Raw genomic sequence first — 17,547 nt, forward strand, 5'->3', positions numbered from 1 at the left:
AGAGGCTTTATAGGGCTAAGAGGAAAAGGAGAGGGATCTTTGCTTAGGCCAATACCTGTTTAGATTTCAGGAATAGCAGAAATCCAAATATGTGCTTTTTGGTGTTCATTTTGTTGTCTACTCATCCCATTTCTGGTACTAACGATGATTGTATCGGACCACTAGAGCTGTTTGTGACATGTTCTATCTATGCTATTTTTTTCTTTTTTTCTTTTACCATCTGCTGGTGGTTAAATTACACTGAGTCAGATTGTTTTCATTGGTGTGATAACTTCATATCCACTGGTAATGAAGTGGCACAATTGCACACATTAGTTGACTGGATGAGAGATGAGGACCTAGACTAGGCAATGCCGTTTAGATACCCCTGCAAAAGTCTTCACGTTATTTTCTTTTACTTGATTTCCTAAAATTTCTAAAACATTTCAGAGCAGTGATTTCTCAGTCAGTGTCGTAGATTCGTAGTTGGTATTTCTAATTGACCTCCATAACTGACTGAAATGAAATGGAACTACTGTAATTGCTGATCGCCCAGCCTTTTGTTCTCTTGATCAATTAATTCTTTCCATGAGAACAGCTATATTACTAACTTTAGGGATAGGTACAAAATTTGTTTATCTCAGGATCTGTGCTGAAGCAGCAGGCAGAATTTATTAATCCAATCAGATCTCAGCAGGATGATTATGTCTACATTATTGTGATGGGATGATTCATGATTTAATTCATTTTTAACCCTAATCCCACAGCACTTAATTAGATAGTCAAGCATGCACTTTAGTACAGTCAGGTTCTAAGTGTGCGAAATAGAGCAGATGTAATGTATGTACTTATGTTTACATGCATGTGTGTTGCTGCTGAATACAGGAAGGTAGAGTTGCAAAAGACAAGCAAAGGCTGCAACAAAAATTGTACTCTAACAATGCATTATTTAAAAAAAGAAAGGAAAAAAAAAACAAGTGTCTCTAAATACTTTGGGACATTGTCCACTGCCCACTGACTTTTTTTGTGTTCTATATTTCTGGGCAACCGGCCCAAAAAAGTGACATGGTTACATTACCCAGCCTACTGTTAATAATACAGACTGTGGCCTAAGTAACTTAAAGTCAGTCCAGTGATTCAACAGACACCTCAGGCAGGCTCCTCAAAATACTCAAGATACTCTCTGCCATCTGTAGGTGCTGTCAGACCGGTCTTTTCGGGCAGGGATTTTTTTTTCTCTCTCTTGAGATGTCCTTATCTGACCAGTATATGGAGCCATTGCCCCTGTATCTATACAAGTTGTAACTGAATCATTTTGTTTTATCACAGTATTCTTATACATGCTTTTTTATTTGTGTGTACCAGTGATAACCGAGTGATTGTGCATGGAGCTACATCACAATTTTGATACAGTAATGATTGAGCAAGTGGAGCATATACAATATATCTGGTGTCAGAAACGGAAAGCAATGAAAGGTCCAATTGTAGCAATAGAGAGTGTGTGTAATAGTTTGCAGCACAAATATTGCACTGCCATCCATTTAGGCCAATTCAGTAAACCATAGCATAAATGCCAATGGAAGATTTAAATGCGGGTTGGATGTTCTAATCTTTGGTCACAAATAAGGCCTGTTTGCCAAAATGTGTCGAGAGAGGGAAAACTTCTCAGTAAAGCAGCAATGGATTTATGCATATGTTCAAGCAGTTTACAGTCTCACCATCAAATCTGAGCCATGAATTTTCTGACTGAAATGAATGTAGGGTCAGTTTAGAGCAGGGCAATTTGCTTTCTCCCGACTTTAAACTGTTGCTCTTCATTTGTCTTGCATAGATATGATTATACAGGTAGCATGTAATAACCTAATTCTCTACATATTATACAGTATGTGTAGTAGTCTTCCTGCATTGAGGGTCTGGATTTTTTTAATTTTTTTTAATTTGGTATTATTGTGAGAGTATAGGCCTGCTGTTGTGTAATATTCTCTCTCTCTCTCTCTCTCTCTCTCTCTCTCTCTCTCTCTCATATGTATGTGTGGAGTGTAGTCTACAAGGTAAACAGGACAAGAGTTCAGATGAATTTAACATTCATGTTCATCCATTCCATTGAGATTGCCTTACAGTACAGTAAAACAAGAGGGACAAAAAGGTCTACAGTAGATATGATCACACATACTCGTATATAGCCTATATTTGACAAAAATGCACCTACGCTACACCCATTTAGTGCCATAGAAACCTTTATTTGCCTTTAGACATATTCATACTTGGTCAGTAACTTATTCAGAAGTAGGCAGGATTATTACAGTTTTGTGTTTGGAGCTGCATGTCTTCACCAATTATATTAGTCAAAGAGATACTATATCAACTTTTGCATGGAATATTAGTACTTTAATGCAAGTATTCTGTTAACATTTGGTGTTGGTAGAAGTATATTGTATAATTGGACAATTTTGAAGAATATAGTTAGTCCCTTTGATATTGGCAAAGCAATCCCTTGGTTGTGTGTTAGTTTAACAAGGTGTGTGTATGTGTGTGTTAGTTACCAGGAAGAAGAAAAAAAAAGTTTTTGATGTCGGAAAAAAGCATGTTATATATAGAATTGATTTGCCTCAATGGATGTCTCGGTTCTTACTTGAAGTAAATGGCAAATTTCAATTCAACTCTCTGATCCACTGTTGAGCCTTTTGCCTTAAAAGCTGAAAAAGGAGATGATACCTGGCAGTACCTGATAAATTGCATCACCTGTAGAGTTATGCTACTTGGTTGGATTGCAAAAAATAATTTTGTTCTTATAAACATCTTTGGGTGTCGAGAAGCACACAAATCAATTGAGGTAGCACATAGCTTAAGGTTGCCATGGTGCAGAGATTGTCATAAGAGGTTAGGATATCGCCATTTTGCCACTGTGAATGAATGAATTCAAAATTCACTCGTAAACAATCAACTTTGGCTTCTCCGTCATCCAGAGCCAAAAGACACTGAGGATAAAAGTGGTGTACCTCAAAAAAGATAGTCTGATGGAAAGGAAGTTCTTGTGAAATATGCTTGTACAGCTATGCTAACAAAGAGTTAAATCACGTGGTCCATCTTGTCGTGGGTAGTGTAATTCTGCTTAAACCAGCCTAAATCTGAGATGTATCTATGCGGAAGTGTTAGATTAGTGTCGGCCGATGTCTCGTGTTTCCTATCTTTGCAAAGGTGCAGCCAACTGCCCCTTGTAACTTTGTATTGGACCTGCAGTTTTACCTCATCAATGATCTTTTGTGTGACGACGCTGACAGTTATCTGTGATTTCTTCTTGTTTCTCGTGTGTGTGTGTGTGTGAGAATATACGAACGAAAACATTTTTCAACAAAAAAGCATAGTTACCCTGTTTCAACATGTTTCTCTTCATTATAACCATCAGATGAGTCTTTTAATGGTGAAGGGTAGTCTAATTTAAGGCGGGAAATAACGGTAGCTATAAATCTTTTACCTCTGTAAGTCAAAACAATACAATTTGACTGTATGACTAATGCTAGTTTGTCCGCCTTCCCTGCCTGAATACTTGGTTATTAATCTCCCCCCCCCACCAATATGACCGGTGTAATATCGAGCACAGTGGTGGCATGGTGCCTTTTATTTGTTACTACCGAAAGGTACGGTCTTCCATTTGTTTTTCCCAGAAGCCTTATAATGGGAACAAAAGAAATTACACTGAAGGTACACGACTACAGTAGATCGGCTCATATTCCCTCTGTGATCTGAGAGGGATAAAAAAGCCTAAATAACTCCTCCTGTAATTGTCTGGATTTTGTCATGCATTTCCAGTGACTGAGTGCTCCCTTTGGGTGGCAGAATAAATTGCACATTTACTGATGCGATTTAGGGCACATCAAACATTGATTGGATGGGAATCAATAGTACGAAAGCACAAATCCAAAGAAGGCACCTCGGGGCTCGGTTGGCTCATCCAACACCTAGGAGTGAAGGAGCCTATAGACCAAATTTAGGCAAAAGATGAGCGGAAAAACATCGGTCTCCTCTGAGTGCAGAGAACATGAGGTCTGATTGTCAGTAACACGTTAACTGTAGAAAGACCATTGTCTTGAATTTCAGAGCTTTGTTCTGATTGTTCTTCTCAACTCTTTGGTGTTCATCGACGATTCGTAACTTCACAGACCAAATTGTGAAGTAATGCGGTACCTGCATTCAAGATCAAGTTTAGGCAAACTGTTGTGACTGCGTTGCAAATTGATTGTAGAGATTTGTTTTGTGTTCTTTAGGGTAGACGGACTACAAATAGGGTTGCAGTAGTAGCTGTGTGCAGTGTTAATAACCGTGTGTTCATTCTATAGAAGTGAAGTAACATTTGTTGTCTTACCACGACATTAAGGCATGACTCATCTTCTCTCAAGCTGACCTCGTTTGAAATAGACAAAAGATAAAAAGTGCAATAACCTTTTGTTTATCATTGCTTCCTCAGTTGGAAAAAAATATTTAATATGCCCTTTTTGTTAACACCAAAAGTCACTTATCTGTAGCAAATTAGGGATTTCAAGTCGTCCTTTTGTTTGTATTCAGAGAGGTGGCATTTGATAGTGTGAGTGTTTGATATTTCATTCTTAAAACTGTGATCAATATCCAACTTTTAAAGCTGCCTGCTCAGAGAAAGGACTGTGCACAAGTTGACTGGTAGATTTGAGTAGGTGGATTTTTTTTTTTTTTTTTATATATCATCCTTAAGGAAGGACTTTGATGGTATTGTAGTTTGGACTTCTGGTTTATAGCCGGTAGACATGTTCATTTGCATGTGTAAATGTGTATATGCATCCTCTTCCTCCTTGAATGAAATGTTTTCTCAAAAATATTTAGACCTGCTGTCAGTGACGTATGCGGATAAAAGGAAATATGAAATGCCTTATATTTGTTTTCAATGTTAAGCATTAAGGTTTCTTATGTGTCCATCCCTTTTCAGTGTGTAGCCTAAAGCTTGTACAGTTAAGAAACTCGTGAGATTTATATCTACTGTATAGCCTATGTGTTTTCAGAATTTGTTATTGGAGGTCCTGTGATTGTGGTTTTAGAGAAACATTCCCCTCTGAAAGTGCCGTTTGTTTTCACCAGCAGAGGATGTGTCTTTGGGGGGAGGGCGGTGAATTTACACAAAGGAAAACAAATGTTCTGAACACTTTCCAGTGTTTTAAGATTGAACCTGTTGAACTGAATGACACAAAGTATGTTTGCAGGTGAAATAAGGCAGCAATTTTCTGATGGAGCACCTTATAGACTTGCTCCTTCTGTGAGCGCACAATGGAAATAGTCTTACACCAAGCTTGATTACTCTAAAGCAGAGCCATATCAGAGAATTTGCCCATTAGGAGCCCCCTTTTGAATGTGCTATTAGGAATAGCCTATTGTAGGAAAGGATGTAATACTGCATGTTCTGTGACATTTTAGTAGTGGGTAGTCCCTTTCATGTTTTTATGTTGAGTCCGCTTCACTGTAGATGTTGCCACCTCATTGCAACTCACAAGCTATTAACAATCCTCTCACAACTGGACTTAAAGCAGGCATTGATCTGCTGCTGAGGCAGCCTTAATTCATAGCATATTTAAAAAAAAAAAAAAAAAAAAAAAAGATGATAGGTTAATGGGTTGCCTGATTTACTTTGAGTGGCTTATCTGGGGAAATACAAAGGAGCCCTTATTGTGAGGCGAAGGACTCTGAATCAGGGCATGTGATGAGTTACAATCAAATAGTTTCACAGTGCACCTTCACACAAAAAGAAAACTTAAAAAAAAAAAATAGTTGGCTCGTCCACCCAACATTCCAAAGTTGATTTAATTTTCCACAATCCTGTCCCGCTGATTGAGGAAATCTTTTTTGCTTTTTCTGGTGAATGAAGTGGGCATGTGTTTCAATGACAGGGTTCCCTATTTAGCCTAACGCTGATTACCTCATTTACAAATCTGCAAATATACTATTCTACTGTGTAAAGGAGTCAATGCCATCACCAGCAGCGTGGTCTCCACACCTGTGATGACAACAGGACCAATGAAATTAGCCAATTTAGAATATGACCAGTCCGAAAATAAAGGGTGAAGACTCAGATTAAAATTTTTGTAAGGCAGAATGGGCCTCTAAGATTTCTCACCACAGCTGCTACACCAGTCTGCATCTGGAGCTATCATGAAAGGGGCAATTTTTGTGTCTTAATTTAGCTGTCAAATCAACATTGCACATTATTTTACAAAATAAAGGTGAAAAAAAAATTACAGTTGTTACACACCGCTCTTTAAACGCTGACTGGAATAGCAACTGTTGGCACTAGCGTGGTTCGAGAAGTCAAGCCGAAAGCCTGGCGTATCTCACGGTTATTTAAGTGAACGATTATGTTAGCATCACTTGCTGTTTTTCAGTAGCATTTCTCCTACCTCCTTGTTTTGCAGCCTTGAGTATTGTTTATCTTTCCACTTGTTCTGACAAAAAAAAAAAGTCTATTCACAGTACGGGAATACAGATTTATCATAAGCAATGGTAGTTATACATAAAAAGTGTGCTTGGTTGTGCTGTATGTGTATATGTCTATTTGACGTTGAAAAAAAAAAAAAAATATTTATGAGAAGCATTTATACAACAAAATACCACTGGAATGTGAAGCCAGACAATGTTATGATGCAGATTATGATGATAGTCTATCCCCTTTAACATTCAGTTGCGAATGGTCCGAGGATTCATCTTTTTTTTGAAAACAAGTAACCATGCATTGGCTTTTTTAAACACCATCTATTTCTTTGGTTCCCTCTTGTGCGTATACTTCCCTGTCCAGCCCTAGCATTATTTCAACGTTTACAGCTTCATTCTTGGTCAGCCATTGATTGCCCTGTAGTTGTAATGATACCACAGGTTGTCACCAGGGAGATAGTAAGGTGGATTTGTAATTCTGTATGGGGGCGAGTTTGAGCCCCCCCGAGCCGTATGCCTTGGAATCCATTTGTCCACTCCGAACCAAATTCTGCTACATAGGTGTCTGTCTCCACACTGCCCTGACATTTTAATTTCAGTTTGACTACAAGGGGTACAGTACAAGGTGAAAGGTTTGAGGTTTTCTGACCAGGGCCCCCCACTAACCCATCCACCCCACCGCCCACACCCACCCACGCCTAATCCAGGACAGGACCAGCCCCACTCCCCCGCCACCCACCCTCTATTTTACCTAAACCTCAAGCCATTCATTTGATTTGTTTTGGATTTTTTCGACAATGCAATCCTGAAAGCACTTTGCCTTGTTATTCCTTTGTGTGAACATGTGAATGATAATTTGTTACAAAAATGTTAAATATGTAAAAGATCATTCACTGTTTTGGAAAAACCTGCATCTGTCTTTCTGACGTTAACAGAAAAGGAAAAAAAACAATTTAGTGACATTAAACCTGAATCTATTTTATAAAATGTTTGCTGCAGCCAATTGGTCTTGTCATTCAGTATTGTGGCTTAGGGTTGTTTGTGTTCAATAAAGTGCTATTGCTAAATATTTTCTGAGTGGGATTATTTCTTGACAATGTTTTCAGGTCACGTAGGTCTCATATTTACATGATTAATCCTGAACTAGTTGTTCTGTTCAATTCACTCGAGTAGGAGCTACATGAAGCTGAGTACAGTAGAAAAGAAAGCTTCCACTTCTTTATCTGAAAAAGACTGAATCAAATCCTTTCAATGTGAAAATGCCGACTCAGAGGTTTTTGAGTTGTTTATCTTGACTCAAATGATGAGCTGATAGGGATGATGAAGCAAGGAAAAGAGCTTGATTGGATTTGCCAGAGTAAAGTGTTTGTTGCCACTGTCATTTAGTGGTGCTGCAGAGCAAGTTTCAGAGAATCACTCATGTTTTAATCAGCAGGATCATACCTTTTTATGTATTTATCAACTTTCAAAACGGTCCACACCTTTGTCTCCGATGTTCCTTGTAATACGTCTAACAGTACAAAGACAAGAGAATACAATACTGAACCATGCTCATGGACCTGAAATAATTGCTACAATGAATGAATACTTTTATTCAAGTGCCATACACCAAACGGGTGTGAAGCCCATAAAGGATTTCAAAACCTTTACGTACTGAGGCATCAGAAAACGTCAGCAAAAAGACAGAAATGTAAATATTGCAGTAACCAGTTGGACGTTAACTGTGCTAACGCTGCCTGAGGCTTCATTTTAATTTTAACTCAACCTCATGCATTGTGATGACATTGGTGTTGGAACATGCAACTACAGTGGTAGTGACTGATGACTCAGGTTTTCAATGTGCTGCTCTTTCTGTTATACTCACACTCATACTGGCTGCTGTTCATTTCCTTCCTGTTTACCTTCTGCCACATAAAAGGAATTGCAACTGATGTGTTGGAAATTATTAAAGGAATAAAAAAAACTGCACTCTTTCAGAAATTGAGAAATATATGAATTTATTACATTAATTCCCCCATTTCATTCAGATACCCACATGAAGGAGTTATACTAGTATCCTTTTGCTGATACATGTCCGTAAGTGTAACATCATTTATCATTTTGAAATGAAATAATCTTTTATATTCAACATATTTTTTTATGTTATGAACACAACAAACTGGTATTGTACTGGTTATTTCTGTCAGTTTTAGGCAATTAGTTTATTATGTGTGCCTTTAATAATTGTTTTTGCATATTTTTTCCTGTCCATGATAGAATCAGAAGCTCCATCTTTTACGTCATGACGTCCCACCCGCCAGCGTATCGACGACACAGAGGTGTAGGATGTAGTCATAGTACAGGACGTGGCTAGCGAGCTACTACTTATAGTAGGACGTCCGAAAATACATAAACATCGTTATTAGGATCTGTTTTACTACATGTTGAAGTAAGTATATTAGTCCGTTACAATGTTTTCTTCCAATGTGTCTGATTGTAATTGGCCATTTTTCGGTGTAGTTTGCCCAGACTGAGGACTGTCTGGTTAGCTCGATGGTTAATATCCAGAGGAAACCAACGGTACCGTTGGCGCTACCAGTGCTATCTAGCTAGTTAGCAAGCGTTAGCCACATTTAATTAATGGCGAGCAAGCTATACTGACATACGAACTCAAGCACTGGGGTGTTCATTTAAAATGACACAAGTTTAGCTCATTATAACCCTAAAGGCATTGCGTTTTAGTGTATTGTGTAATAACAAATTAACGTCATACACGTCGCTAACGTGAGCATGGAGGGTTAGCTTGTTTGCAGGGCATGCTGAGTGTGATGGGAGGAGAAGGATCTGTAAATCGCCTCCAGACCGGTGTGGGCTTTTTTTTTTTTTTTCACTGAAATTAGGTCAGTCACCAGTCACCTGGGACAACAGGATGCTCTCCTCAGATGTTGGAGCTCGGCTGGTGCAGTTTGACATGTTGAGGGTAACGTTACAAAACCACTCTTCGTTTCAGATCTAGGACGGCGCTTTTTGGCTCTCGGATGTGTTTTAAATATGGCTGTGTGCTCGCTTCGGATATCTTGAGTCATTGTATATTTACAGCGTTTCTTGATTTAATAATAACACAATATACGTGTGTGTTAAATGGCAATGTTATTCTCGTTTTTACCTTTTCATGGAGTCGTCCTGGTAAAGAGTATAGTTGCGTCTGGATAGGATGACAAAGCTTGAAAATCACTGAACTCCCTCCCGGCCATTTAAATGAATGTAAACGAGCTATATTGTATTCATCACGTGGGTTTAGATCATATAGCATAACTCTGCTCTAACCATCAGCTATCAAATAGTCTTTTGAAAACTAAATAATCAGTGTGAATATTATTATTATTTTAATTTTTTTACAGTGTGTGCGTGTGTCATATTTCTGCCAGATGTGACGTATCAGCTTTACATCAAGAGCTGAATGGGAGCATTTGAGGCCTTTTGTGAGTGAGGTAGGCTCAAATTGTTTGTATATATTTATGGAATATCTACAGGCACACATTGATGCCTTTTAAGTTTTCGGTAAATCTAATTTGCTTGGTTGCTTGTGTGCTTGCTCAGGAGGTTGTGGATCCCAGTGATGTACCATGGGGTACGACATTACGAGGTTCCAAGGGGAGGTGGATGAAGATCTGCTGTGCCCTATATGCAGTGGAGTGCTTGAAGAACCGGTGCAGGCAAGTCCCTGTCTGAAAGATTACCCACCCTTAATTGTATCAGTGTTTTTGAAATTTTAAATGTTTTGAGCTCTGTGTTCTCCTTTTCAGGCTCCGCACTGTGAGCATGCCTTCTGCAATGCCTGCATAACACAGTGGTTTGCCCAGCAGCAGATATGTCCTGTTGACCGCACGGTGGTGACGCTAGCTCACCTCCGGCCTGTGCCCCGCATCATGCGTAACATGCTGTCCAAACTTCAGATCAGCTGTGACAATGCAGGTTTTGGCTGTACAGCCACACTGCGGCTGGACCAGCTGCAGTCCCACCTCAAGGACTGTGAACACAACCCCAAAAGGCCTGTCAGCTGTGAGGAGGGATGTGGGTAAGTGGCTTCCATTTGGCAGGAAATGTACACTGCATTGTTGCTTTGCATTGCCAGACCTCCTTCCTCCTCTGCAGCGCTGCGGAGGAGGGTCTGGCTAGTCCACGCAGCATTCCGGGATGGGAGAAAAAACGTGCTCGGGTTTATTGGCATGTCTTTAAACCAGTCACACTCGTCTTGGGCAGTGCTCCGCGCCGGACGGAGCCACGGCGCCGCTGAAAAAAAAGCCTAAATTGACCGTAGTTTAAAATTACAACACAAAGAGTGTGCAAGGTAATCCGGACATCCAGCCGAAAAGAGTGACATCCTGCGGAATTTCCGTAGGCACCGGATCAATCCCGGAAGCGGAACGTCGTGGATATAGACTAACTGCATTGTAACTGTTTGGTGCATTGATATTCTCCTCCCCCTTTGGAACCAGTACCTAGGTTCATAGGTTCTGCTCAACCAAATGTAATTATGATAGCTATCACCATTAAATGTTTGTGCTGTCAAATATTATGGATATAGGATTTGTAAAAAAACAAATATGACCCGTCCTCTGTATTGTATGGTATTAAATCCCCCCCCTCTTGCAGACTTGAGATGCCCAAAGATGAGGTGCCCAACCATAACTGCATCAAACACTTGCGGAGCGTCGTCCAGCAGCAACAGACCAAGATTTCAGAGCTGGAGAAGAATGTTGCAGAGCATAAACACCAATTGGGGGAACAAGTAAGAACATTTGCCTGCTCATTATATGTTCATTAACCAAAAAATACTTTGAGCCTAGTACTGAAAAGTGTTTTTGTCTGTGGAACAAGTTTTGAATTAGCCAAGAGCATATTTTCTTTTCCATAACAACTACTTTAGATTGACAGTTTTCTACTGAGTAGCTATAATGATTCACTCTAATTCAGTTACTAAAATGCTTTTTGAGATCTAGGTCTGTAAAGGGCTCAATCATTTGGTACAGATTATGATTATTGTTTTGTAGAATGTTTGCCTATAAACAATTTAAGTGTGATTGTTGTACAGGGTGGTATGGAAGCATGTTTCTGTCCATGTTACGTTTTAATTGTGTTTGCCCTGTTTGTGTTTGGTACTGTGTATATCGGCATTTAGCACCTTTAGTTGACCGTAATCAAGTTTTTAAGGTCTAATGTGTGTTGTCATTCGGACAGGAGACCTGAGAGTTTTATCATGATACAGTTCTATAAAGAAGGAGAAGAAGACTATATACAATTATCACTTAACCATACAAGGCAGTGCTATTACAATATACAGTACATTCTTAATAGCTAGGATGGAATTTGACAAAGTTAAAATCATTGTGGATCAGTATCTAATAATAAAAGCAATTTAAGGGCAGAATACTGGATACAAAAAAGCCTGATAGAAATATGTTACATCTGGCTATTATAGTTAACTAAATAACAAATAGTTGTGAAAAAAAACATTTTAGGTAACTGAAGAAAAAGAACTAGACTTTAGAAAAAAAGAAAACAAACTAAAATGATATTTTTTACTTACAAAACTAACTTAAATTAAATAAAATACAGGAAATGTCTTTAGTTTTAGTCTCGGTCAATTTAGTCACACAACAAGCATGAGGAGGCATTGGTGCATGTGTTTATTGAGACTGGGATGTCTACATGACTGAGTCAATTGCCATGAATATCAACGGGTCCTCAGTGGAGAGGGTGGACTTCTGCAAGTAGCATGGTGTCCACATCAGCCTCAGGGTCTGACCTGGCTGCTGCAGACTGATTCAGTGGCGACAAAGGCAAGCCAGAGACTTGTTTGACTTCGGATGCCTGAGGACATTCCAAGTATCTTCTCAAATGCACAGCAGTTTCTACTCCTGCATCATTGAGAGCGTCCTGACGGGGAACACCTGAACACCTATTCTGAACTTCCTAAATCTGTCCCCTGGCAAATACCCCTCCATATTATAATAATAAAAAAAAAAAACTAAATTCAATACTGAAAGTTTTTAAAAAAAAAAACAAGTAAAAAATTATTTTAAGCAAGTAAAAACTAAACTGAAATTAAGAGACCACTCTGAAAACCTTCTGAAACTAAACTTAATTGAAAAAGTAAAATGAAAAACAAAATAACGGTTATAATAACTCTGCATTATACGTACAGCTTTTTTTAATTCATTTTTGCAAGATTATTTTCGGGTTTTTCCGCCTTTTTATTTGATAGGACAGCTAGGTGAGAAAGGGAAGAGAGAGAGGGAAGACATTCAGGAAATTGTCACAGGTCAGATTCGAACCCTGGACCTCTGCGTCGAGGCGCCAAACCTCTCAGTTTATGTGCGCCTGCTCTACCCACTGAGCCAACCCGGCCACCCACTGAGCCAACCTGGCCACAACGTGCAGCTTTTTGAGGCAGCCACCAGACTAGTTAATTGGCCATTTATAAATTCCTGTTTAGCTTTAGGAGATTTTGTGAAATCGGTCACTGAAGATCATGCTTTTAATTTCCAGAAACGGGACATTCAGCTGCTAAAAGCCTACATGAGAGCAATCCGCAGTGCTAACCCTAACCTGCAAAACCTTGAGGAGAGCATCGAGTACAATGAGATCTTGGAGTATGTGAAATTTCATCCTCTCTTCTGCTTGTATTCTGATATAACTTTGTCAGAGAGCTGCAGCTCAGTCCCTTATTTTCTTGTGTGTGTGTTTTTTTTTTTTTTTTTTTATCTTATATCTTCAGGTGGGTGAACTCCATGCAGCCAGCCAGAGTGACACGCTGGGGTGGCATGATCTCCACACCTGATGCTGTGCTCCAAGCAGTCATCAAGCGCTCCCTCATCGACAGCGGCTGTCCACTCTCCATTGTGAACGACCTGATCGAGAACGCCCACGAGCGTAACTGGCCGCAGGGACTGGCCACGCTGGAGACACGGCAGATGAACAGGCGCTACTATGAGAACTACGTTGCCAAGCGTATCCCTGGCAAGCAGGCCGTGGTGGTGATGGCCTGTGAGAATCAGCATATGGGGGAGGATATGATCCTGGAGCCCGGCCTGGTCATGATCTTTGCTCACGGAGTGGAGGAGATCTTATAACTTTATAATGGCTAACTGAGCTGATCCAGGGACACGTGGGGACGTTTTGCCTAGGGGGGGGCAGTTTGCTGTGACGAGTAGAGTTTTCCTCATTGGAGTGAAACCTTCTTATTGAACCTGGCTTATTTAAAATAAAATCTTATAAGAGGCTCACTCCTAACCTTGATACCTATGCCTTAAAGTAAGGACACCTATATTATGAACCTGGCTAATAGAAACATAATCTGTCTGATATCTGAGATAAAAGGTGAGATGTGATGTTTACAAGGTTTATATTTGGTGCATTCTATGATCTGATTGTTCTGCTCCATGTCCTAATATAGTAATAAGCTTGAACCCCCGTTTAATGCCCTCAGTTGTATAAATGCTTGTAAATACAAATACTATATTGAATTATAAATGTCATTCTCTTATTCCTCTCACTGTAATTACATTGTGACTTGTTTCTCTCAGTTCTGTTTTAGTCAGCTTGTCTTACTGTCTGCAGGGACATTGACTCTGAAGATTTTTAGCTTGCTTTAGTATTTAGTTTCCTGTGAACATTTCACAAAACATCGTGCTTCTGAGTTTAGATTGTCTAAACCTTCTGTGCCATTTGTTTTATTTATTGTGTTGCCTTTTACACAAACATGCTTGAAGATGTTAACATTTGATGTATGGAAATCTGCCTTTTTCGGTGCATTTGAAGTTCATTGCAGAAAGAAAATTGATTGTGTGTTTTATTTGTTGCCTCCGTTGTAAATATAGTCTGTATGTTGGGTCCAGTTGAAGTGTTATATTTGAAGATTAACATTTTGGATTTAACTATGTGTAATGAGTTTTATTTGACAAATCCTAATGGTTCACTTGATATTTTAGGTGATCCTTACGTCTTTTTCTGATGATTGAAATATAGACTGATTTTCTTATTCTTCACCGTTAGCAAACATCTGTTCACTGACATGTCACTACATACCATAGCTTGGAGATTGTAAAAACAAATAGTTGTAACGTCACTCTTATGGCTTTTGAGATGTAAAATGTTTCACCATCAGTCACTTATTGCTGTAGTAAGACGAACAAGACTTCAAACGACCGGTATAAAAGCCCACAGAAGTGCAGTAAACAAATACCTTTGGATTGTGCCCTTTATTATTTTCCCTCTCAATGTTTTGTTTGTTTTGTGTCTGTTATGTAACGTGTTGTACAGACAAGAAAGTAATAAAAAATGTCAAACTTCATCCCCAAAAAAATGCATTCTCTCTCTGGGATAATACGGTTTTATATTTAGCTTTTTAATTAGGAAAAATGCAGTTCCTTATTTCACCACACCATGTCATCAAAGATCTGTAGGGAGGTGCATTTCTTAAGGGCACATCAGCTGAATACATTATGTAAATAAAACCTCAGTCTAGAAAATGATATGCTGCTTTTAAGAAATCAGGGCAGTGAGGAAAGAGATGTGGACGTCAAAGGCTCTCAATCCAGGTCAAGAAAATGAAAAATAAAGTTAAACCACAAAACTCCAAAGGAGGAAGGTCTGACTGCTCTGACCTGACTCACTCTCCTTTCTCTGTCTGACCCAGACACCCACATGTTTTCCATGTCTGTTATCATCTCTCCCAGCCTCGTCCTCATTGTGGAACCTAATCCCTCACCATTGTGGTCACTGGAATGTGAAATCCTGTGCTTTACCAAATACTGCAGCTCCAGTTATTGTCAACACACTTTATTATGTGATGTGGTTGGTTGCTGCAAAGGGTACAGCAGCCAGTCCCCATACTAAGCATATACTAATACAGTATGTTAGGGAATATGTTGTGACGGCCTTAAAACATTTCTACACGCAACACATTCATATAAAAGGTACAGCACAAATACTTGAGGCCTAGTGGAGGAAGTACAAGTAGCAAAATCACACTGTTAAAAAAAACTCCATTACTTTCAATTTATTGTCTTAAGCATATTTACAGAGAAGCAGTTGTTGGCAATGAAAATCTTAATGAGAGTCTAAGACATAAAATAGTGCAGAAGTTAACATATTAGGATAAAATACAACATACAATATTAAGTAATATATATATTTGTGTTAGACTCTACAAGCACAAGTGAGCCGAAGTATGTGACAAAATTAATAATAATGTTCTTGGGTCCTTTAACCTATGAAATGCATCATATTTTATAAACCCATCATATGTTTTGCATGTAAAATCCTAATTAATTAAGTAACTAGTAGCTCTGTAGGCCCCATGCAAAGGTCTATGGTACTGGAGTGGGTTTGGATGAGGGCTCCGATTTTGAAGAAAAAAAAACTTAAAACAAAAATCTAAAACCTAAACTTAAAACAAAAAGTAAGGAAATTTGTGTTTGGTGGATTTTTTCTCTGTGCTAACAATGCTTTTTGGCAATAAATCTTATACCGTTGGAAAGCCTGTTTAGGTCCCTTTCAAATGGTGCCCCATTTGTAAGGAACATGCATTTGTGGGATGAGAAACAGAGCTGAGTATGTGGGTTGCGCCCATGAAAAATTTGCCAAATCGTCTCTGACAATGCCAAACAGCTTTTCTTTGCTGTTGCTATTGACTCTTGTCTTGCAACCAGTGGCCATCCCATATCTCCACAGTCTGGGACCAAACTCTATCCTCCAAGATGACAATGCTTGTCCCCACAGGGTGGGGTTTATCAGAGACTACCTCCAGTATGTGGGAGGGGAGAGGATGGAATGGCCTGCCAGCAGTCCTGACCTCAACCCCATTGAACACTTGTGGGATCAGCTTGGGCGTGCTGTTCGTGCTAGAGTGAACAACACAACCACGTTGGCTGACTTGCAACAAATGCTGGTTGAAGAATGGAATGCCATCCCACAGTAGTGTGTGACCAGGCTGGTGACCAGCATGAGGAGGAGGTGCCAGGCTGTTGTGGCTGTGTATGGTTCTTCCACACGCTACTGAGGCTCCTGTTTGTTAAATGAATACATTGTTAAATTGCCAATATGTCTTGTTTCGTCAAACCTCAATCATCCAATCCACCAAACACCAAACGAGTCAATGGCAGAATAAGCTGTTTGGCATTGGCAGAGAAGATTTGGCAAATTTTTCATGGGTGCAACCCACATACTCAGCACTGCTGCTCATCCCACAAAAGCATGTTCCTTACAAATGGGGCACCATTTGAAAGGGAACTAAACAGACTTTCCAGCTTATAAGATGTATTGCCAAAAAGCATTGTTACCACAGAGAAATAATCTACCAAACACAAATTTCCTTACTTTTTGTTTTAAGTTTATAATTCCTAATGGCGGGCCTGTAGTAGGCCTAGCTATAGCTGCCAAATAAAGGTAGTGAAGTAAAAAGTATAAAGTGGCATGAAATGGAAATACTCAATGAAAGTACAAGTACCTCAAACTTTTTACTTCAGTGCAGTATTTTACTAACTGTACTTTATAACATTCCACATGACATTCCACAAGATAAGCACATGGTGATGGATGGGAGAAGTTGGCCTTCAGACTTTAAAATACTCGTTTCTGATTGGCTGCAGCCAGGTGACCGTTAAACTCGTCCAATCAACAGTGTAATCACATTCTAAATCAATGCGCAATGCTGCACGTTAAAAAGTAACCGTAGAATACTAATAGAACGTTACTGTTTGACTCTAGTGTAAAACAGCCAAACCATTAATTAGGTAAATTAACAGGAAAATCACCTATTATCACAGTGTATTTCTTTTGGTAAGTATGACAGGCTAACTGTAAACACAAAATATAGCTACACGAAGATGTCCAGATCTGAGAAAATGATGAAGGCGTATTATGTATTGCTTGTTAAAAGCAAGCAATAATAGGCTGTTGTAAGATTATTTTCAATATTCTTTTTTTGTGGCATATGTTATCACAAATTAAGTCATAATGTCAGCAGCATAGCCTACGCCTAGTAGGCCTATAACATTAGCCACAAAGGTTATTTATTGCACCACTTGCATACATTTTAGGCTCCGTGTACAATGTTAATGGAGCTACTTTAATTAT

At 39.2% G+C, this 17,547-nt stretch overlaps 1 protein-coding gene across 3 annotated transcripts; it reads left to right on the forward strand.

Annotated features, from left to right (window-relative positions):
* The first annotated feature begins 8,693 nt into the window (after positions 1–8,693).
* rnf41 (ring finger protein 41) lies at positions 8,694–14,761 on the forward strand. Of its 3 annotated transcripts, none has more exons than XM_028582825.1 (7): positions 8,694–8,854; positions 9,834–9,896; positions 10,006–10,121; positions 10,212–10,483; positions 11,062–11,197; positions 12,958–13,061; positions 13,187–14,761. In XM_028582825.1, exons 3-7 carry the CDS (start codon positions 10,032–10,034, stop codon positions 13,539–13,541), a joined length of 957 nt encoding a protein of 318 aa, XP_028438626.1. In that variant the 5' UTR covers positions 8,694–8,854; positions 9,834–9,896; positions 10,006–10,031; the 3' UTR covers positions 13,542–14,761. The 3 variants fall into 3 exon arrangements, with proteins under 3 accessions (XP_028438626.1, XP_028438625.1, XP_028438627.1); XM_028582824.1 differs by having other exon boundaries at positions 8,695–8,854; positions 9,807–9,896; XM_028582826.1 differs by lacking the exon at positions 8,694–8,854 and adding an exon at positions 8,903–9,385.
* Positions 14,762–17,547: the final 2,786 nt, after the last annotated feature.

Source organism: Perca flavescens, chromosome 7 (assembly GCF_004354835.1).
Source record: "Perca flavescens isolate YP-PL-M2 chromosome 7, PFLA_1.0, whole genome shotgun sequence".
Taxonomy (NCBI): domain Eukaryota; kingdom Metazoa; phylum Chordata; class Actinopteri; order Perciformes; family Percidae; genus Perca; species Perca flavescens.